Source organism: Symphodus melops (assembly GCF_947650265.1).
Source record: "Symphodus melops genome assembly, chromosome: 3".
NCBI lineage: Eukaryota > Metazoa > Chordata > Actinopteri > Labriformes > Labridae > Symphodus > Symphodus melops.
The window spans coordinates 4,154,342-4,178,597 of NC_136693.1; the positions used below are offsets into that span (position 1 = coordinate 4,154,342).

Consider the following 24,256-nt stretch of genomic DNA (forward strand, 5'->3'; position numbering starts at 1 on the left):
CTTAAGTTTTCAGACATCTAAATCTAAATATTAGATATTGCTAGCATTTGATTCCATGAATAGTGATTTGTTGTGTCACTTAATGTTAAAGGCTAGAAAGTTACTTATTGAAAAGTAGCTACTGAACTAGTCTGTAGTAAAAGTAGCAATGTAAAATAAATAAAGGGAAGATACAAAAAAAGTGAGAGATGATTTAACTTTCTGTTCTGATCTAATCTAGAATTATTGTATTAACTTGGGCCTAGATAAAATATAAAGCCACACACATATCCATCTCAATCAACTCCAAACTCAAGTTTAATTCTTATGATAGAGTCCTTTAATAACCCTGACTTGGATCATTATACATTTGAGTAGGTCTACTGCACTTTTGCCTCCTTACAGTGCTGTTGCCACCTCCTGCAGCCTCCTTTTAATTCTTTTTTGGTGCGGTTTCATTGTAACACTGTGTTTCTGTTTGATACCCTCTTTTACAGGCAGCCTTCGTGTTTTGAACATAGTTGTGTACCATTACAAGTTTGAGAAAGTCAGCTTTTTGCAGTTTGCATACGTCACAGTGCCCTGTTTGCACGTCGCGCGTTGATGACGCAGAGGGGGGAAAAAGCAGCGCCGCATCACTAAAGGCTGTTAGAAGTCTGCACAGTTTTATTTCAACTTAAGAAAGACGGATAGCGCAATTTACGTAAGGTAAGCGAGCGTGCTCTGTATTTATTTCTACTTATAGTGACGAAAAGTGTCGCTTTTTTTTGCAGTAAGTTTGCGATAGATATGTTACCGTTTAGCAAAGTTGCTCTTAAACATAAAACAGCTGTCATAGATGAAGAGACGTGGGCAGACAGGACTTCACCTACATTGTTGCGTTACTTTTAACAATGTAACATTCAAACATGTAATGGCAAAACACCGAGACAAGCGTTGTATGAGCGCAGATGAACATTTAATACACAGTGACTGCTCAACTACTGTGCATCTTCATTGGGCTACATACATAATGTGTGCTAAGTAAATGTCCTCTGCTTTAATGTGCAAAGAGTGTGAGAAGTGTTTCACACAACAGGTTACAAGCACTGAAACAAAGTGAAAAGGAGACATCAATTTATTATTAAAAATAAGAGAGAATATAACATAAAACAGATGCTATAAATAGAAATACAGTAGTACAAGACGTCAAACATTGCAAGCTAAATATACTGTATAAAGTCTAAAACTGTTTCCAAAATAAAGGGTTGCCATGCAGTGTTAGGTTAAAAAAAAAGCCATGCAATAACAATAAACACTGAAAATACACTATATACAGTAAAATAGAATATAATGTAAAAAATAGAAATAAGAAAAATAATTATTTCAATGTACAAAAAACTGTACAAAAAAAATACAGAAAATTGTAATTTTTTTAAAATTGTCGCTTGGTTATTGGTATGCTATTATTTCTAAATCTTTCAGAATCAGTCATTATCACCTTTTTGGTTGAACCAGAAAAGAAGCACATGTGTTTGCTTCCTGCACCATATGGGATTTATTGACAAAAGTTGAAGGTTAACATTCATGAGGACACATATGTTACAGTTACTCACCCATATAAAAGCCTGGACCACTATTAAAGTTCACTGTGTGTTTTTAAAAAAAATGTATTTTTATTTTATTTCCAACATCGGTCCTGCAGCAGATGATTTGACTGACAGGCATCCAAGCTGAAGTAAGAAAAAGAGAGTGCTCCTCAGCCCGGCCCTGTATGTGCATGTCTTGTCCATTAGATGACATTTCAGCCCTCAGGCTCTTTTCCAGATCAATGGACAGGCACACGACCTGAAACACAGGGCAGCTGGATGAAATGAAGTGACCCCATGTGGTCTTTAGTTTGAATCATAAACAGCATCACTCTCCAGCCTCGGACGATGTTTGGACCAGACTATTACAGCGAGTGGCGTGTTAAGTATTTTTGGAGCCACGCCAACACATTAATGAAAAAGAAAAACAAACTCTTCTATCAAGTGCCGTTCCACAAACTTCCCTTATGACGCGTTTGTATATATGTCTTTTTAAAATGTATTCAGCTGTGACCATCAGGACAATATAGAATAAGTTAACCTAGAACTCCTGAAAGCTGCATGTGTGAATGCCAACAGACACACTTTGTTTGTTATTTTACCCCGGAGTTTCTCCTGCCAGAGCTGTTGTTTGTGCACGAAATTAAACTGCTGCATTGTTTTCAGTTCACCAGGATGTTGATTTAGTGATTCGGTTGAACGTCATGTAGCTTTGAGGTGCACGTATGAAACAGCCGGGTCAGGACAATATCCTGAGCAGCTCTCCTGACATGATCTCCATATACCAGGAGTGCAAACAGCTAGAGTGTGCCGCTATAGATGATACAGTTCGACAACTCGAGTTAATTTTCAGCTCTGTATGCCTGAGATAACTCGGAAAGATTAGGACTTGTGTTCATCTTTGCATTATATTAAGACCACATGCATTGTGTAACATGAGTGAAGTACACAAAGACTGGCTCTACATTGCGATGTGAGGACTGTAAGCTAAGCTAATAGGATACACGGAGTGACCGGTTTATTGAAAAGAGTGAGGTATTTTATCTAATCGGAGAGCAATTGTTCCATGTGAGTAAGCGTTTAATCAACCAGTAAGAAGAAAACTAGAATTTTTTCTTCCATTCTGCACCAAGACTCGAGCTGTTAATTTCATTTAATCCTCACAGTTTATAGAACGAGAGCTTCTCAAGGAAATAAAATGATGAGTGAATGTAGTCTTTTGTTGCAGTATAAATTTGCATACACGCACTACAATGACACATTGTTGCTCAATTAAGTGTACGTGCTGACATGCCAAGTATTTCCAGAGCTTCAGGTTTCAGCAGGAAACAGGATTCAGTTGTTCAATGACCTAAATCCTCAAGAGGCCATGAACACAAAGTCAAATACAAACTGTTCTCCAGGAGTGGATGGCTGAACCCCTAACCTCAAGTAAAATATTAATTATGATACATAAAAAGAATACTTCCATGGCACGCTGATGGACCAGCGGTGAGGTTGCACCCCATGAACTAAGGCCTTAGTCCTCCAAAGAGGTTTGGCCTGGGTTCAACTTCAACCTGTGGCTCCTTTCACTCCTTTTATTCCCCACTCTCTTTATCTCCTGATCCCATACAATATCCACTGTCCTATCTAAATATAGACGAAAAGCCATTCAGGACCATGGAAGACCCTCAGCTCTCTCTGCATGCAGACAGGGAGGAGGTTCACTGATGTTAGGAGGGACACATCAAACCTGAGGTCTTTGTCCCCTCCTTTTTTTTAAATTATCTGTAGGCTGTGTTACCTGGACACTTATACTATGGACTGTCTGTTGGACTGTTGGTCTTTGTGTCCCTTATCTCACTCTGGTCCATCATGGTGATATCCAGGGGAGTTAAGATTTAACTGATATACTGGTCCTGACATCTGTTGCAGAGCAATTTCCCCCTCGGGGACCATAAAGATTTTCCAATCCAAAAATTATATTAAAAAATTATTTTCACCCACCAAACCTTCGACCTTTAAAATATCAACAACACTGCCAGTGATTACTTCTTCAACTTTTCTAATGGTTTGATGTTTGACAAATATTTTTAACATTTTTAAATGTTCAAAACTGTGAACGTATTAAATTCCAAATTTAAAAACAATCGTAAATTACAACTTGTATAGATTTGTAAATCTCAATTTTAATAATTTGTGTCTTACTTGAAAATTATATTATTATTTTTTTAATCTGCTGATGATTGAAACTAATGTCTACTACAGAGCACAGCAGAACATCTTTGACATCTTTAAGTAAGTTAGTAAGAGGTCATCAGGAGAGAAAACTGTTCACTGTATGCTGTTTAAAGTAAAGTGACAGTTGACAAAGTTGTCATGTTTGCCAAATTCAAAATCGCCCTGTAGTCTTCTAGAAGCCCTCGTGGCGACTCAAGCTCCACTTGTATTAACATGAGCTCACGCTCGTCCATTAACGCAGACAGTGTTTACTGTAAGCTAACACAAGCTAACGCAAACTCATCACGTGTCAACATTTACCAAGTGTTCTGCCAAGAGGATGCCTTCCGGTGTCTGCCTGTTTGTTTTCCTGCAGCACAATCTGCCCCTGTGAACGGCTGACAGTCCATCACAAGTATCACTTAACATCGAGCTAATCGTCATCAAGCTCATTTCAACTCAAGTCAGTAATGGCACACTGTGCTCATGTTTGATTAAAAAGCTGTGATTGGACTTTTGTCCTTGACATATTATCTCAATGATAGACACAAGAAGGCTCCATTGACGGCACTGCTTGGGATATAACTGTTCATGTTGTGTGTCCTTATTCCATATTGTAATATGACACGGAAAAAAATGAATGTCATGGTGGTTCTTTGATGGCCTCTCTCTCTTGTGAATGTTAGCTAGGCTCATTGGAAACCAGTCCCAATGCATTCCCCTAATATACAATTCAAACATTCATTGATTTGAATCTATTCTTACTCACCACCTAATCCCAACAAAATGAAAAACAACTTCCACTCATATTTTCCCTAATCTATTCATCTTCTCCTCATCGGTAAACCTGGTCCATCACGTGTCTCAATGGAAACAATATGAAGCTCTAACTTCCCTCTAAATGCCAAATCTTCAAGGTTTTTTCCATTGTGTAAGCGTCAGTATAAATAGGAGTTTAAAATCAATACCAGGATCTGAGTTTTTTTGAGCAGCGCTGCGTATCTGCTCTTCCATCTAAGGGAACCGTGGCTCCTCCGTAACTGACGTGTAGGAGGAGAAGGAAGGAGAGGAATTAGTGGGAACTGTAAATCACTTGTCGTTTATGTCTTCTCACAATTATCTGATTTCAACATCTTAAATCAAAATAAGAAAGTGACAAGTCGTCAAACTGCTCGTTCATTGTGACCTGAGAGCACTAAGCCTGTCTCGTATGACTCCCAAATCAATGTTACTGGAACCGTGTGCCAGACATCTCCTCTCGCTGGCGGTGTGAATCGTCTCTAAATGTGCTCACTGTTTTCCTCACAGGAGATGTCGTCTTTGTGTGGCACCAGCGACGTCTGCCGAGATGGAGGTCAGGAGGCCGCCGAGAAACAGGCAAGCCTCTGAATGTGACAGTGGCTGCCACAGGGAGAAATATATTATTATAAGAAGCCTTTAACTTCCTTTTCTGCAGCTCTATGCATCTGTAATGTTTACAAATCAATTCAAGTTTCCACTATAATGCAGCCGTCCTGATGAGAGCGTACACTCGTATATGAAGTCACATGACTTTATCGTATTCTATGTTTGATCTGATTGTCAACAAATAGAAAACAGTCAGAAATTAAAAGTCTGATATTCCATCCAAACCCTTGATTGTTCATGATCAGATCTCAAATGATTAATTTTTCTCACCCAGTCATTTCCCACAGAGTCAGACCTGAATAACTAAAAAAAAAAACAGGAAGACCTGGTGTTTTAAGGACTGTGAATGTTCTCAGCAGTACTGAAGGGTCAGAACAACAGACTGTAAATATTTAATGAGGCGATGTCGCCCGATGTTACTGCATAGAAGGCTCATCTACAGCAGCCGCCATGCTGGAAATCCTGTCTCAGTCTAACGTTCAGTCAACCAAACACAGGGTAAGAGCTGGAGCTGAGGCGGGTCTCAAGCCCTGTGGACAAACCGTTACATCGTGACCACCTGTCAATCATGTTTACTACGCACCTAACTGGATGAAATGCATTGTTCGTAATCAGAACTGAGTGCACAGTGTGTGCCCATGAGGACAGTAACTAATCAGACCAGTTTAGTTTGTTGTACCAGGCTGTGCACATGTTGATTGTACAGTTAAAAAAAAAAAAAACTAACCCTAACCCTTTCTTTCATGGGGTGTGTATGGGACTTCAGAGCTCTTGGAGCCAGCCTCAAGCAGACCCTCCACAAACTGCAGGGCTGCAGAATACTCGAGGTTGTCGCTTGGTTTAAACAAACAGCAGTGTGTGTTCCTGGTAAACAAGAAACGAAATGTCACTCAGCACAATGGAGGTTGGAGAGTACAAGGAAATCATTTGCACAGAGAAATAATCAGACCGTATCTTTACAAGCAATAGTGGTTGTGATCTTTTTAATGGGATTTGTTGACATCGGTAAATAAACAGAAAATAACTCACATGTGTTTCCTCAACTCACAATTTGTCCTTAACTGTGGTGTAAAATGTCTGCATGTGTTACATCAAAGTCATTTAGCAACAGTGACCCTGCAGGAGGGGAGAAATCAGCGGAATTAAAAGCCCAGTACTCAGCAGCTAAGGGTGTGCTTGAAGTGCTTTTTCATACTCTGATGTTTTTAAAGTATGCTGAGCGATGATGACTTGTGTAACAGTTTAGTGTTTTCCACAGGAGAAGGAGCATCCTCGTGTACTCATCCCTGAGTTATGCCGACTCTTCTACCAGCTGGGATGGGTGACGGGGACGGGCGGCGGAGTCAGTCTTAAACAAGGGTGCGTACTGTCCTGTATGGATATGTGTAATATATGGCTGTATAATAATGTCCCCTTTAGTCTAACGTTTTCTGAAGAATATATTCACTCCAGATACTGAATGCTGTTGTGGAACTTTTTTTAGCTGATCTTTTTTTTTTTTGCAGTGATGCTGATGTGAGTTCACTTCTATCAATTTTGACAATATGTGCAAATCTGTGGCGATGACAGAAGGCCAGAGATTTTCCATAATGAAACCGAATTCAAACTGAAGGCTTTGACAGGTTATTACAAACATCTTTGAACTTTGTTGTTGTGGATGACAGCTTCAAAGGAAGTGCCTGCCCCCCCCCCATTAGCAAATCCCTGTTTGAAACGGGGAATTGCAGACATTTATTTCGGTCAGCAGGGGGGAGAGGAAAATAAAATCAAAGTTAATGGCTTCCACTCCAAGTTCGCAAGTATTTCATTCAAGGAGATCTTCCTCTAAATTAATTTAGGAGAGAAGTTCTTTTCATCTTGTGAAATTATTATACCTTCAGAGTCTGATAGGAAAGAACAACAAAAACAGTTCTTGAGCCTAGTAGAGTAGTTCTCCAAAAAACTTTTTTTCCCCCAATTAATTACAAGGACAACCCCCCCCCCCCCCCCCCCCCTCTGCTCGTGGAGCTTATTGAAAACATGCTGAGGCTTTTTAGGCTGGGTATAATCACCTAGTAACCAGTTCTGTAACACCTCTTGGTTTGAAGTTTGTCTGGCAAACCGAGAAGCATCCGAAACCGCCTACTTCTCTGGTCAAAACAAAAACAGAGCATTAGTGGCCAGACTCTAAACTGAGGAGGAGGACATACTGGCACCTCACATGAAGGGAACCGTCATGCTTCATGATACAGTGAGGTCATTTGATTCAGTCGATATCGTACTTGTTGGACGTTTAATATTATGAGAACAGAGTCCTACACTTCTGAGAATAGAGTCACAAGAGAAGAACATCTTTATATAACATGATTAAAGTTTAAAAGGAGAAGATTAAAGTTGTTAATTTACCAGAATAAAGTTGCAGTGAATGTTAAAATTCAAGCATTAATTGACGCCAGCCAAAATCATTTCAAAATGATGTTCATGGGAAAAGGTGGTTTATTGTGAATGTTAATTCAGCACTAAAGCTTTAAAGATAGAGGTGTCATTGAGGTCAGAGCTATGGGGCCGCCACTTACATCTTATCTTTGCTGACTCCTGATGAAACCTCCAGTATGACCATGTGTAGCTGATGTGCCAACAGGTTGAAGTATCTTCCTTGTGAAGCCTTTACTTCAGCACGCTCTGCCTGAATATGGCCAACACAATGTTCCTGTTCTAAAACATTACTAGTCCATGTTCCAATATCTGTTGGTACGCTGTTTATTGAATTAGCAAACAGTTTTTCTATGAATACAAAGCCTCTATAATGATTGATTTACTCCTGATAAAAGAAAGCTGATGAAAGTTAATCAGAATAGACAAAAGCATTGTCAGATATTTGAGTGAAAAATCCAGCGAGTGTATTTTTATTTCCTGAGTGTAGGTCTGAATTCTACTTTTTTTTCTGTTCGACTCCAAAATGACTCAGAGCCCGAGGCAGCCTCGCCAAACCCTCCACACAAAAAAATCGATAGGCTCCTCCTTTATACTCCTCTTTATGCTGTTTTCACTGCAAGATAAAGAAGAATAGCACGGCTTTATTCACTACTTTCTATGGGGGCTGTTAAAGCTCTCAACATTTAAGTCAAAAATATGAGCATTGCAAAGCTTCCGAGTAGATCAGTGGGGGCTTTGTTAAAGATGAAAACTATTCTGTCAGGCTTTTTTTAAAAGATGGATTTTGGTGCGTTTTGTGCCTTTTATTTTTTATAAAGGTCAGCTGAAGAGAGACACGGAATGTTAGGAGGAGAGAGTGAGTGATGACATGCAGCAATGGTCTGGGGTCGAATTCCAACCCACAGTCACTGCGATGAGGACTGTAGCCTCTATACATGGCACGCTCCACGTGACCACGAGGCTCTCTGGCGCCCCTGTCAAGGCTGCAGAATGCTTAAAAATTTAAATGCATCAAGTTTATGTGGTTAAGTAAGTGGTAAGTACCTGTTGACACAACAGGTACTTTCCTTTAATTTAATTACATTCAAAGTTAAATGAACAATGGAGACCAACAAATAGTTTTAATGTGACTTGAGTAAATTGCTAAAAGTCCATGAAACTCTGGGGATGTAGCTCTTTATGGATAGGTGTTTAAGCTATGTTGTGTCTGTTTTTTTGAAGGAAGAAATACATACATAAATACAGCAGAAATCAAGTCTATCCTCTGTAAATGTTTCTCTGAGTCCTGACTGTCTACAATGAGTGAGAAGCTCGAGTCCCGTCAGCAGTACTGTTGTCTGAGCTGTGTTTACAAGCTGGACTAGAAAAAGGAAGAATAAAATACTCGCTGCTTGTTTGGATGTTGCCTAAGTGTCTTTAGATCACGGTCATTCTGTGTAAATTAATGTGAAGCTATCAATTAACCAAAGTGTGCTAACATTAGCATGCTAGCACAACAATGCATTACACAGGCATTGTTAGCTCAAGTAAAGGAACATTTTGTCTGCAGCTTGCTCTTAGTAGTGCTTAATTATGGACCGTTACATTTGATAACTCCAGTGTGTGAACGTGAGGGTAGAGGGGTTGGAGGTGTGTCGCTGGAGGAGAGCGGAGGCTTCAGAATAGCAGAGTTTGTTTTGGTTTAGTGCTGGTGCTCAAGGGCGACCTCGACTGGATAATCCTAAAACTTTCTCTGAAATGGAGACCAAAAAAAAGGGAAATATTTCAGCATTCTTATGCAGTTTAAGCATTACTTTTTAACTCACTAAACGTTGGGATTGCTTCAACAACACCTGAACTTGTTTTGTTCTCCATCATATTAATACATAGCATGTTGTATGACTCACAGAGATCAAATCTACATTGCACCATCAGGCGTCCAGAAAGAAAGAATCCAGGTGAGCTTGTATGTTTTTTGATTGAGCAATGTTTGGATAAGAAAGAATGTCCCTGGCTTAGTTTTTAATCACATCCGTTTGTGTTTCTCAGCCAGAAGATATGTTTGTGTGTGACGTGGAGGAGAAAGACATCAGCTGTCCTCCTGCCTGGAAGAAGTACAAGAAGAGCCAGTGCACACCGCTTTTTATGAACGCCTATACCATGAGAGGTGAGTCCCTCGAATGCATTTTTGCAAAAACCCACCAATTGATGAAGTGACGCGCTTGTATCGTGTGGCGGAGTCCGATGAGTGGTCACTTTTTATTGGTAAGTACATTTAAACGCTCACGTTGAGCTGAGTGCTGTACAACCAAGAGAGAGAATCAAACCGAAATAAAATCTCAGTAAAAGACTTAGCACCCACACAAACACAGAACACACTTCAATGAGAATAAAACAGTCGAGAGCAGAGACAACAGGATGATTATGAGGCTTTATAAAACAGGTGTGACTTGAAAATGTCAAGTGCTCAAGCAAATATTACATTTTGGAAGACGGTTCGATAAGCGAGGAGCAGCCGCCCGATCCAGCTTTTTTTTTTTTTTGGTCTTAAACTCGGGGCTTCCAGAGTTTCAGGTCTCGTTCAATCATTCCAGCAGTTATTTTCTTAAAAGGTGATGACCTTGAACTGTTAAAAAAGAAATGCTGAAATGTTTCCACTTTTTAGCCTCCACTTTGAACATTAACACATTAATACATTAATACTATTATGTCAACAAAACTTCTTAAAGAAACACACTTTCACTTTTCCACAAAGAGAGAGTTGAAGTAAGTGGTCTGACTGTGACGATGGCAGAGAACAATAAGGAGGAGGACACGGTCTGTTCAACACTGCAAGTCAACTCTTTCACTTGAGTCCTAAAACGGACAGGACGCAGCACTGTTGTACTACAGCACGAAGAAAGAAACGAGAAAACGGACAAAGAGCAACGAAAACCCTGCGTTTGTTTTGAAATTGTTGATGCGACACATGCACAACAATTAGCCTCTGCACACTTCCTGTCAGCACGTGTGTGTCCAATCAGACTTCAAGCTTGTTTGTTTGCTCTGACTGATGTTGTTTCCTCCTCTTTAGATCCTTGCTCGTGTTGTTCTTACTCTCTGATGGACGCAGCTTTAGATAAAAGCGTCTGCTAAATGAATTGTAGAAAACTTGTAGTTGATGTACATTTTCATTTTTCTTACAATTTCATTTTCACTGTTTTTTACAATAATCAATCGAGGAAAAAAAAAGAAAAAACATCAGTCGCCAACACTCAAACTAAACTCTGCCTTTTCTTTGTTAAACTACAGGAGCACAGGCAGTTATACACACCCACTCCAAGGCTGCTGTCATGGCAACACTGCTGTATCCTGGCAAAGAGTTCAGGATAACACACCAGGAGATGATCAAGGGAATCCGTAAGGGCACCTCAGGCACTAACTATCGGTATGTAATCAAGCAGCCAGGATTAGTCAAGTCCAAGAAGTCTTCAAGTCTTTTCCTCTGGCTGTCGAGCGGAGGCTTGTGAAGTTTGTCAGCGCTCCGTCTCAGCAGGGACGTTGCTCATCACGCAGGGTCCTGCTTGAGCTCGTCTTTATATGTAAACCCTCTTTCACTCTTTAACAGAGCTTCAGTAGCTGGACTCAGAGTTTGGTCTGAAACCTCTCTCCAAGCATCTTAAATAATGTAGCCTAATAAAAAACAAGAGAGAAAGCAGCCACTAAAGGAGGTGCAGCCTTGTGCTTAAGCATTCATAAAAGTACTCATCTTTATTTATTAAGCTCCTTTAAAACACAAATACAAGGTTTTTTTAATTAAACGTAAAACACAGGAGGCTGTTTTTATTACCACTAGTATTATTTTATTATCACTATTATTATTATTTTCCTCTTAAAAAAAGACACACTATAGCATTAACAGCTGTCCACAAAGCTACATCCCCAGACTTTCATGGACATTAAGCAATTCATTCAAGTCATATTTGTTCAGTTTAAAACTATTTCAGCAACTTGGTCTCCATTATTCATTTAACCCCATCTCTAAAAGTGTGCATTATGTGATAAAAACAACATAGGGCTGCTCGATGATGGAGAAAATCGCTAATCACGATTATTGAACACGATTACAGTTGATTTTGCAACTTTGCTCTGAACTGATTCCCAATTCATGACACTGGACTTTGTTGGTTGTAAAAATAGAAGAAGAATAGTGATGACACAGATGAAACTTTAAAGTGTTAGAAAAGCCAACACTGTAGGTGAAAAGTGTTTGTTTGGTTTTTTTTAATTTATTTTTTATAAGCATTTTGGTCAGTTGTTCCTAAAACTGATGTACGGCTCATTTACCCAGGAGGATCCAAACAAATAAAAATGTCCCTGCAAAGATGATTAAGTCAAGGCCTCGTAGACTGACTCATTACCTTCCTCTGCACAAGAATACCATCTGGTCTTCCAAACCATACAGTTCTATATTCAGTGCAGATATCTAAAATACTTATTGATCCATCAATCAAGGAGCAGTTCTGGCAGTAGTGCATAAATCTGTCTGAATATAATTTGTGTATATTATATATATATATATATATATATATATATATGTATATATATGTATATATGTATAGCTTGTAGCATTTTGTAGCTGAGGTTATTTTGCTGTTGAAGCCCTCGTCTCATTCAGAATCAGGCTGACTCATTACCTTCATCAAGGCTTAAAAAAATCTCAACGTTGAACGTCAAATCAACCACACAAAGAGGACGATGTCATCATAGTCTTTTGGTTTTTAATAACAAACATTACACTTTGAACTTTTTGTTATTATTGCGATGATGTCTTTGTACTCAAATGTGCCCTGTCTTGTCTTAATTTTTTTCAATAACCCTGATGCAGATCACAAGCTGCAACATGTGCGTCGCTTCCACAGAGCTGCTCCGTCCAACACAGGCGCCATGCCAGTTTGTTTGTGCCAGCGAATCGCACTCACATATCTTTTATGCTTCAGTTTTATTCAGGCACATAGTCAAATCATGCTTTTAGTGATTCTGAATTGCTTCGTTTCATTTAAGGGTTCCACTTGACAAGTTGGCATTGATTGAAAAGCCTGATGGGAATAACCTTAACAGTTCAAAGAAACAACAATGTGTGAGTTCCAGATTAGAGAAGCAGAAAAACCACCTCAGAGGGTTCAGTGATCCTCTCTGGCTAAAGCTACGAAGGGAATGTTAAAGTAATAATATGATTATTTAGTTTAGATTCATAACTGAGTTGGAACATGGCAGTGAATTGTTGTAAAGGTTGGTGGTGACTTGAAGTTGCTTGTTCAGTTCAAAGAGCCTACGTTTACTTCATTTCAATGACAGACTGAAAGGAAAAAACTTTGAGATGCTGGAATCAGGAAATGAGATTTTTATTTTTTATTTTTATATTACTCCCTTCATGTTCAGTTTATGGCTCAACAGTGTTTTTCCTGGAAGCAAAATCCCATTCATGTTCTCCATAGCAGATCTGCTTATTAGCCATAAAGTCATAATTCTTGGAGGTAGACTTATCTCGAGCTTTCCGTGTGTGAAACGATGTTTCATGCTCCTGTAGAAGACGGTTTGTGTGAAATCAACCTTGTTTTCAGGAAAACATGATTTAGTCGCGATAGCAGGTCAAAGAACTACACTACCCACCATCGTAGTGTCGCAGCAAAGTCACTGTTACTGTCCCATGGCAATGTTTCCCACCCCTTTGCTGTGAATGAATAGTTTCACTAGCAGGCTAGCTAATTAGTTAGCTAACAAAGTGTACTATTAACCTTGTTATTCCGCAGTAAACATAAACTACAAGATGCAATACGTCAATGAACACTGTAACAACTACAACAGTTACTTTTATGATGATGTAATATCATTAGCAATGGATTGTGGGATGGGTAGTTCCTAAAATCCGGACATAAATGATTGTGTAGTCTCCTTTTGTCACTGCCGTTTTGCCGCTAAATCAAATGTACTATAGTGACGAGGAGAGGGGGAGCAGGTTATCTGGGTTCCAGTCTTCAGTGTCTTGATTAAAGGATTTTGTGAAATGTAAATGGAGGATTTGAATCAGAAAATGTACCTGTGGAACCAGAGCCGCCGAAAAATGTGGGTGGTCACTGTTGAGCTCTATTGTGCCTGATCTGCTGCCAATCAGGTAGACTGTACATTAAACAGCTTTGAGAACAGGCATGCAAAGCCGCGATGTGACAGCAATCTGATGGTGAAAGTTAAATCCTCCAAAGGTGATAAGCCTACATACAATTTGTAGTTTCTTTCTTTGCTTGTACGCAGGTATGACGACACTCTGGTTGTCCCCATTATTGAAAACACACCAGAGGAGAAGGACCTGAAAGACAGGATGGCTTTAGCAATGGAGGAATACCCAGACACGTGTGCTGTCCTCGTCCGCAGACACGGTGTCTACGTCTGGGGAGAGACGTGGGAAAAAGCTAAGGCCATGTAAGCATGAACCTCCCGCCTCTATTAACCTCATCTTTGAGAGCTAGAATATACAACAGTAGTTTTTATTTACAACCTATTGCACAAACATGTGTAACGTGAAGTTAACGCCTCTGCTCTAAGGCTTACAATCCTCTTTTCCTGGGTTTTTTTTTAGGTGTGAATGCTACGACTACCTGTTTGACATCTCCATCCAGATGAAGCAGTGTGGACTTGACCCCTCAGCCCTTCCAATGGAAGAAAAGGGAATAGTCTGACATTCACTCGTGCTTTCTGAAAGAGACATTTGTTGCAGAAAGGTCAGTGGAGTTCAGTCGGGGGGGGCTGATTGTAATCATTTGCCTTTCACGCCGGCTTGCTTCAAATTCAATGAAATGTGATGGTAAGGGCAGATTCAGGGTTGAAGGAGATTGAATGCCTGTGATCCGGAAGCACCTGGAGGTACGCTGCAAAGCACTGTGGGACAACTCATGAGTGAGCGGCCGTCAAATAAAAGGTCTCTGGGTTCAAACGCTTTCCTATTTAGGTTTGACTGCAGCGGAATCAAGGCTTCTGTGTGTAACAGCCTTGAGCATACTGTGCATCTCCATTGACCTGTAATGGTGATAAACTGCCTTTGCTTCAATCAATAAAGCTGATTAAATGTAGATTGTGTCTTACAGAAATTATTTTTCTTTTACCCACAAAAGGAAGAAAACCAAAACATACTCCCATTTTCTGTATTATTCTCCTGTTTGTCTTATTCAGGTCACATTGCTTGATTTCTTATGTTTTATGTAACCGGTAAACCATCTCTGAAAACTTACGTCACTATTTCAGCGTCAGACGACAAACATGTTTTTTTCTGACATAATGAACACTTGCACACTGATGAACATGGACGTCTTACAACCTTGCACTTAAAACAACCCCGTGTTGTATAAGGAACGGCCCTTGTGGGACTTTTGGACAGCGGCCATTCCCTCACTGCAATTACACAACCATGTTGGGAGATGGCAAATAAACTTGATGTTGTGTAGCCCTTTTCAAGGACAACTCATAGCACTGTAACACTGCAGGTCACCCCTCCACATTCACACTTATTCCAGCCGTTGATACGAGAAGTGTCCATCAGCATGAACCTTTTCATTCTCACGTGGCAGAGGCAAGCAGCAAAGTGAGGTTAAGTGTCTTGATGCACATTATGATAACCTGTGACAGGCCTGTGAGGTTGTGCCTTATCTCTTCTCGTGTTGCACGTCAGTGTATTTAGTAAGTGTGAGTGTCCATCAGTCTGACTGAGAGCAGTTCTCTCTGTTCAACACGTTCTACACCCGCCTTACACCACTGACATCCATACTTCATTATTTTTACAATTTAATTCATATGTTTGGTAAAGGAGTTTAATTAAGGGGTTCATTTGATGTCTCTCCCTTTTTATTTGCTCTGGCCTTTGAGCTGGTCATGACACGTGACCTTCCACTTGGCGACCGCTTCTACCACTGAACCACAGCCACGAGAACAGAGGCGCTGCTTGTCAACAGGCAAGGCAGACAACTGCTTGGGGCCGCTCAACAGCTGGCAAACTTTAAACCCCAGCATTGCCTCAAAATGTGCAAATTTTGCATTGACAGTAGGAAACCTCCCTAATGGAGCCCCATTTGACAGCACTGACTCTTAATGCAGTGTGCATTATTGCTGTGAAAATAATAATGGACGCTGGTTGGATGGGCCCCCAATGAATGTTTGCCTATTCAATTCAATTAATAATAATTAAAAAAACTTTATTTGTCCCAGAGGGACCCTAGAAAACCCCCTGCACAAGAATACCATACAGTCTTGTATTCAGTGCCTGTCGATGGTTGCACAGCATGCCTCCAGTCATTTACATACTGATCTCTCATGTGAGCAAGTTAGGTTTTTTTTTTTAACAAGCCCCCTCTGGTGCCAACTTACCCATTGCATCCACCACTGTATTTTCTGATACGAGGGTACTGTCGATGGAACAGACATAAAGATGACATTGCAGATCTCACAATGTCACTCATTGTCCATTACTACACCGAACAAAAAAAAAAAAAACAGGTTTGCTCTCAGAATTTTTTGAAAAGTTCTACATAAGTACTTAACTATTAAGTATTTTCAATGTCAGACTTCGGCCCAGCACCCCAAATCAAATATTGTTTGTATTATATATCCAATATTCATGCCATTATGCATCTTTATTAATATTTATTACCTGTCAGCCAGCAAAGTTCAGCAGCAGACACATTATGAATGAAATATGAAGACAAAGAAGACTCCAAGGCTCAGGTGAGGGGAGGGGGGGGGGGGGTGTGGCGGAGTTTGAGCAAATTGTGGTACCAGCTGTGCAGACATTTTTCTCCCCAATATGGCTGACTGAAAGAAAAATCTGATCAGTCTATTCTTTTCATACCTCAGTAATAATGAGTTTTCTGGGGTTTCACATTATATCGTTTGCCAAGAGCGCAGCACACAACGTTCTGTGCCCCTCCCTACTTGTACGGCTATTCATTATCACATCATTCCCAGAATCAGTCCCCAACCCTAAACTCAAGACCTTTGAAAGGTTTCGTTATGGCACACTTTATCAACCTTGAGGTCACATGGAAATCAAATGGGGTCGCCTTAAATGATGTATTCATTGAGCATTAAAAATAAATCATATATTAAAATATATTCAACACAAGCTCCTGGGGACCAGAGCCAATGTCAAAACAAGAAACCTGTGACTAGACCTTAACTTAGCCTCTATACTGGCTGGTAGTGTTTGACGTGTTCTCAGTTTAAACTTAATTAAAATAAACAGAGTCGTAAGTTGCATTAATTAAATGAAAACAGATTGATTTTCCTCTCGATTAAAATAATCATAAACACACAAATACAAACAAAAACCAAGCACAGTCAAAACTATATCGCTCCTTCCACTACCGCACTTATAATCACAACAACTTAAAAACACCTGTAGCCACCCTCAGCCTGCACAAGGACGCACACCAGCCTGATCTCTGTTGGCTTGGAGTAAAACAATCCTGGCTCTTAGAAAACCTGTGGAGTCTCCGTCATCCACCATGCAGAACTGTCACCCTAGCTTTTCTTCATCTTTCCACAATAATATACAGGAAAACACCTCAATGTTGTCTTCAATGAATGTTTACTGGAATACAGAAGAAAAACTATCTCATGATTGCAAACGTGCATTTTTAGTAAAAAGCTCTACATCTTTCTGGGTGTCAGGGGTTGCCAGGGCCAAATAGGGTTAGGAACCACTTAATAATAATAATAATAACAATAATAATAATAATAATAATAACAATAATGCATTTTATTTTGCATTCATATAAACATGAAACATCCAAAAGCGAAACTAGCAGAAGGATGAAGAAACTGTAGATGTGGTTTAGCACAAGTTAACACCAGTTAAAGATTCATGTTGCTCTCAAAACATACTTCTATCAGGATGGCACAAGGATGCAAAACAAAATAGTCTCTTGGTGCGTTTATTCCGTCTACACTTTTATCTGTAGTGACTGCCGCGGTCATACTCCAATCCCCTGTTGTACTCTCTTGTTACAGCAAACCCTAACTCGCTGTATGACAGGCGCTCTGAGACACCTTGTCTTCATAATTTTTGCTCCCTATTTGTGTTTCTGTTTGAACTTCCTGAAAAAAAGCTTATTTCCATTTGTTTGTTCTTAAAACTTTAAATGCACAGCATGTCGCCTGGAAAGACACAAAATCACATCGCTGTTTTTGATCCTCTTCTCCTTCATCACGACCGCCATTAGCACTCCCTTTTGGAACACATTATCAGTGCCTGCGCAGGGCATCTCATTACAACCATTGCCGAAAATATTATTTACCACAGCCTTTTCAATCACTTGAAGGATGTTGAACAGTTCAAGAGTTGTAGTGGCGCCCCTCAACCCATAAATTACATTCAAGTTGTATTAACGTGTTTGGCACCCATGTCTCAGGAGAAAAGGAACACTCACTGCTGCGCCATATTTTTTATGATATTGATTAAAGTGTAAATGTGTTTATGATTTTGAGCTTCAGTAAAAGCCCTGTGACAGGCCAAATGGTGACATATATAAATGTTATTGACGCTCAGACCCCAGTTATCTGATTGTATGTGTCAGCTGCTCTGCTATCACACTCAAATCCACACATGAAAAATCTGAGGCTCACTCGAGATCTCAGTGTCGACCTTTAAAAAAAAACATCTGTTCCTTTTTGACATTCTTACAACACTTCTGTATTACATTGTGTTCTTTTTGGGCATTTGCCTTCATTAGGAAGTTTCTTACACGAGCGTGACAGGAATAGGAAAAGGACAGGAGCCTGCATGACTTAAGTGGCGGATTTAAAACCAGAACATGGCAGTTGGATAGTACTGCATGTTCTCAGCCCACGCAGTCACAGGGATACATTACAATGTAGTAATGGTTCTACTTGCCCTAAAGGAATTGAAGGATTTTTTGTACTTTGATCTTGATCAGGCAGAACAGTATTTATTTTAATTACAATAAATGATCGGAGTCAAAAGACATGCTAATAAGGCACTTGATTGTACCAACCGTGAGTTAGCAACATCCGAGTTACTGACCAGCATGCACGCCATGCACGCCATTCAAGCTACTACCACTAGGACGATTCACTCTTTAAAAATAAATAAATAAATAAATTAATATACATACAAGGAAGAATTTCATTTACAGTCAGTCAGTCTGTTGGACATGTCTCCATGCAGCACACTGAAACTGTTATCAGCTATATTAATAACAGTAATTTTACCTTTGGCCTCACCAGTTTAATCATTTTAATCCTCCATATAAAGCCACGAACAGTCAGTTTCCATCAACATGCTCTGACAAGCCAAGTGTTCACTACTTCAATGAATAAAAACACCAAACACAGACAAAGACAAAGAAAGGAGTAACAAAAAGCAAGAAGGACAGCATGCCTATGAGCGTCCACTTACTAACTATATCTATTAAAGTTAACCATAAAAATAAGCTCATGATACATGTTTAAATTAATTTGTTTCAAAGTCCTTGCGTCCCCTACTGGTCAAAAGCAAACGGATATAACGATGAATTTAGAAGAAGTGGTCACAAAGGTCACAAGGTGAAATATGAAAAAGGGATTTTTGCTCCAAAACCTTGGCATGAATTCCATATTCTTTTGGAGCAGACAATACCCTTATTGACTTTGTGTTCAAAGTTCTCTGCAGAATATTATGTAGTTTATGTTCACGGTCCATAAATGTGGATTTGAAGAAAAGAAAAATCGTATGCTGCTGGTCTTTCTTACCAAACTGAAGATTATAATTGTGCCTAAAACATATGACAGAAGCATGCGTGCATTAGCATACTTGTATGTGAATTTAGACCATGAAATATGACACATATAGCTCTAACTGCAATGATTGGCTTCAAGTAAGTCACTAAATCACTGATGTTTACAGTGATCAACATTTTCAGTAAATACTGTGTTGTTAGAAAAGAAGACAATCTCTTAATATAAATGATATAATAGAATTTGATTTTTACCAGTAATCTAATATTTAAAATGTGTTATTGTGACAGGGATTAATAAATTGCTGCTTTGTGACCTTTTGTCCAGAAATATTTGGATCTATACCACTAACATTTGACTGCAAATTCACAGCATCTAATCATTAAGCTGTAATTCACAAATGGAAGTTACCATGGCTATCTCCTTTCTTTATACAAACTATTTCCAAGGACGCCTAATGAGGGGAGTCAACTGCTGTAGGAAATCAGGTTATAGACAGTTTAAAAAAAAAAGTTGCTGCAATGAATGAGACATGGGCTGGGACAACAAACCTTTGAAAAAAATCTAGGTCAAACATTGTTTGAGTGAATCACTTGATTGTCAGTTGTCCAGGAAGATCCTGCCTTTAACTGAAACTGCAAAAAAAAATTAAAAAAACATTTGGAGGATTGGATGTCTGGTCAGCTGAATTAATGAGACTTTCATTTGAAATCCAGAAAATCCATTGCACTGTCCCATTACTAATGATGACATATTAAACCTATTCATTTTGATTCTTGTTTGCAAGCTGAACTTTAGCTGCACTCACCCTCAGCGAATGTATATCCATAAATTAATCTTTTGAGATGAGCATTTGTGTGATTAGATAGACTAAAGATCACACAGCATTTAAAAGTGCAACAGTTATTCTAAGGCACATATTCTTTTAACATAGTGCTGACACAAAGAGCACATAAATGATCTGATTAACTAAGTCAGACTGACACCAATGTTTTTAAGGTGTGTCAGCCACCAGGTTTACTTACAAACCAAAATGAGGACAATCCTTGTGCAAAGAGCTGCTGGGTCAGGGTAACCGTAAGACTTAAGACTTTCATTCAGGTTAAATTGACCTAGCTCTACGGCAAATTATCTAACTAGATTGCTGGCTAAATTAGCTCAGTAAGTTATATAAATCAAGCCAATTGGGTGTAGCTAATGTGAGCTGTAGTGATACAAACAAAAGTGGCTCCTGCCACATGCAGCCACAAGTTTCTGAGTAATCATCTTTCTTCTTGCTCTTGTCCACTGAATGCCAAACCTGGTTTGATGCCTGCCAAAGCCCTCTGTAAACTTATCAGAGCAGCAGCAGCTCTTTGCTCTGGGCTCTTTTTTTAATCGTAATCTGTTCAAAAAAGAGGGGGGGGGGAGGACAACACCAATATACCACAGCCCATAACAATCAGGTTATGAGAAACTGGGCTAGTTGATATCTCACCATCGAACACCAAAAAAGTCTGATTCCTCCTCTGGATGTCACATCTACAACAACTACAATGACAATGCAGATGTGTCTTTTTGTTTGTGTGTCTTTTTGGTTTGCCCCCTGGGGACAAATCGAGTTTTTTTTTTATTGACTAGGTCTTATAGTTAAAACTATACATGTGTATGTTACTAGAAGCAGAGTATTGCAAAGGAATCCTGCAGCGTATCAGGTCGTAGCAGGTGCAGCTGAATGTGAGCGGTCTGGTCATGAATCAAGCATCAATGCATGGCCATTACATTTTGATACCTGGAGATCAGCTCAAAAAATAAAACTCTACTGATATCGATGTGATAACCAAATTAACCAGAACTGCCTTCTTATGAGTACTTTGCTATCTGGCTGCATTCACAGAGAAGTGTTTTATACAAGAGTTTAGACCTCTTTGAGGAGCCGTGCGTGTCTGACTTCAAACATGTGCAGTTCATTATAACTTTAAAGAACACAGCTCTCACTGGAGCTTTGGTTTTCTTCTCAGCTCAGGCCTTTCTTTATTCCCCAGAGCTCCAAACAGATCCTCAAACGCATAGATTAGACAAGAAAGATCATCAATAACACATCTGAATTAATATTACCTTTTCATGTGCAAATGTATGCCCATATCTGCCTTTAACTTGAATCACATGTAACATATCTCTTCTTCATTTGAGAGCCAATCAGAGGAGGCTGAATGTACAGGATAGAGGGGATATATGACAGATTAGAAGCCAGATTTATCATTGATTGAGAGTCCTCTAAATCTTAATTTCCAAGTGACAACCGGGCCCCAGACAAGCAAAAATCATAAATGATGTTGATCCAGCAGACTTCAGTACAGGAAATTAATTTTTACTCTGAATCTCAAAGCCGAGTCTGCACTACTCATTCCTGTTAAGAAAAGCCACTAAATAACCGGACCCACTACATCCGTGAAGACACATGTTGATGGGAGGTGAAAGCCTGGATTACAGTAGCTGCAGTTCATCTAAATCTGACAGGTCAATATACTGTATAGGCCCATATCGGTCACTACATCACACGCTCCTATAGCAACACCATGATAGTGAATTGTCCTTGAAAGCATAGAAGCACAATTGAAAGAATGCCAAACAAAAATGTAGAGGATTATGATAATAAATTCATGTAACACATCCTCTCACATCATTTATCCCCCATGGGAGTGAATTTAGGATTGTTGTCACGAATGTTTTAAGTACGTCTGTCAGTAGCCCTGCTCACGTTTACAAGGTCTTCCTGTAAATGGTAGGGGGTGCCGGTAGCCTAAGGGTTAGTACGTGGACCCAATTTACAGTGGCTATAAGTCCTCAAAGTGGGAGTGCCCAGGTTTCAATCCAACCAGTGGCTATCTTCCCAGATGTCATTCCCCTCTCTCTCCCTGATTTCAGACTGTATCCACTGTCCTATCTCTAAAGTAAAGGCATGAAAAGCCCCATAATGAATACATGTTAAATTGACATTTCAAGTCTTCTTTTTTACACAGCAGGTCACACCAATGCATTCAAACCCATTCATGACAGAGGTTGATAAAAGTGACCATCAGAGGTAACTGATCAAATTCATACACATTCATACATCGCCGACGAAGTTGCATGTGAAACTTGGGGTTAAGTGTCTTGCCCGAGGACACATGAGACATAAGGCTGAAAGATCTGCAGATCGAACCCCCAAAGTTTATTTTTTTATTACACGGCTTAAGATATAAAACTTTATCTTATTAAAAAAAATCTTTAATAAGATAAAGTTTTATATCTTAAGCCTTGTAATAATTTCAATGACTATCGTGAGCTTGTTTTGTGCTACATACTGTGTTTTCTCAAGTCTGTGGTTGAGATTGCCACTTCATTTTCGATGTCCAGCTTTGATAGGTGTTCTGGCAACTGCAGACAAACTTATCTCACACTCTCAGGTAGGATGTGTCGAAATAAAGAAGTGAGGCTCTCTTCATTACTCACTGTTGTACGGGGGAAGCTGGGGGGCGAGACGTGACGTGTCATCTTCTCTTGTCTTTGTTTTAGTACTTGTGACATCTGGTGAAGAATTCATGTTCAGGCTTGAGTTTACCAGGAAGTCCTCTCACTAAATATGCCATGCTTTGCAGGCAGTGCAATCGACAACCTACATTTAACTGAGCTTCTTTTTGATATCTTACTGTATGAACATGTAGGCCCAAAATATTCTGTGATTACCTTCAATAGGATTACATGATTCACTTTCGACTGTCGTGGTATGCAAAATAACTTTTTGTATCTATGTTTACGCTAACAGAAAGCTTCAGGAAAGCTAAAGGAAATAAAAGTTGGTACTAAAAAGTCTATCATGTAACATTTAGAGGCAATAAAAAATATGTAAATGAGGTCATTATGAATGGAAAATTTGACAAGTGGATTATGAGTGAATAGAGGGATTCATATGACTGCTTAGTTCTATTATTGTTGCTATCAATTACACTGTAAGCATTAGAAAAATAAAGACAAAATCCAACAAACCTACAGTGATTTTCTCTTTAGGCCCTATTTGCCATTGTAGATGAATATCCATGGTGTGAATTGTTTTATCTAATATAAAATATTTATTCCATTTCCACGCTTCCATGCACAGAACTACAGTCCAGAAAACTGATAACACACTGCACATACAGATAAGTGCTTGTATGAGAGACTCTATTCTCTAGATAATACCTGTTTTATTCCCTGCATTTACAAAACCAAATTAACATTCTCATAAATCATTTAAGAGCTTCAACATGGTGTTCTAAACTGACTTGTGAAAATACATTCATGTTTCATTGATGTTCTATTTCACCTTTAAGTCACTGTTTTCACATCGTTTGTTAATGGCATGTTTGTTTATTTCCTGCCTATGATTATTTTTTACACAATACTGGATATATATGAAGAGCATTATAGTCATTGTCATCGCTGTAAGTCCCATTTCATTCCATTATTATTAAGTCTACCTCACTCCTCCCTCCAGTTTGTGAACTCAAGACCAGAACTCAAACAGGAGATCTCAGAGGGTATTCTCCTGTAGCTTTAAATCAAAGCTCTTATTTGTATTCTTTGCTACATTCAAACCCCATGGGAACCCGGGCTGCAGATAGTATCTTACTACTGAAGTAGGCTAGTCATCAGCATGCACAGTAAATACACAACATTGCACAGTAAAAGACAGAGTTATGCATTATTCGACCAGCCCCTGTGGACTCCCTCAAACAAGGGACCAAAATACATAATTTCTCTGGACGTTGTTAAATATTGTGACAAAAAAAACAACTTCTTTTTTTTCCCCCTTTGGTTCAGATGAATGTGTATTGATAGGAAAAGAGAGTGAAATGTTGCATTATTTTAAACCTATGCAACATAGCTTTAGAACACCCAGCAAGGTCACATATAGCTTGTAAAGAGAGTGTGTAGGTGGTATGTGT

General features: G+C 39.3%; 2 protein-coding genes across 4 annotated transcripts in view; one reads left to right on the forward strand and one right to left on the reverse strand.

Moving 5' to 3' along the window:
• The window catches only part of cd44a (CD44 molecule (IN blood group) a), a 71,042-nt gene that overhangs the window by 13,943 nt on the left and 32,843 nt on the right, over window positions 1-24,256 (reverse strand). The window lies entirely within an intron of this gene.
• apip (APAF1 interacting protein) lies at window positions 551-14,656 on the forward strand. 3 transcript variants are annotated; one of them, XM_079339074.1, is made up of 8 exons: window positions 551-687; window positions 3,190-3,293; window positions 5,058-5,126; window positions 9,460-9,508; window positions 9,600-9,717; window positions 10,842-10,977; window positions 13,842-14,009; window positions 14,167-14,656. In XM_079339074.1, exons 2-8 carry the CDS (start codon window positions 3,235-3,237, stop codon window positions 14,264-14,266), a joined length of 699 nt encoding a protein of 232 aa, XP_079195200.1. In that variant the 5' UTR covers window positions 551-687; window positions 3,190-3,234; the 3' UTR covers window positions 14,267-14,656. The 3 variants fall into 3 exon arrangements, with proteins under 3 accessions (XP_079195200.1, XP_079195199.1, XP_079195201.1); XM_079339073.1 differs by lacking the exon at window positions 3,190-3,293 and adding an exon at window positions 6,415-6,515; XM_079339075.1 differs by lacking the exon at window positions 3,190-3,293.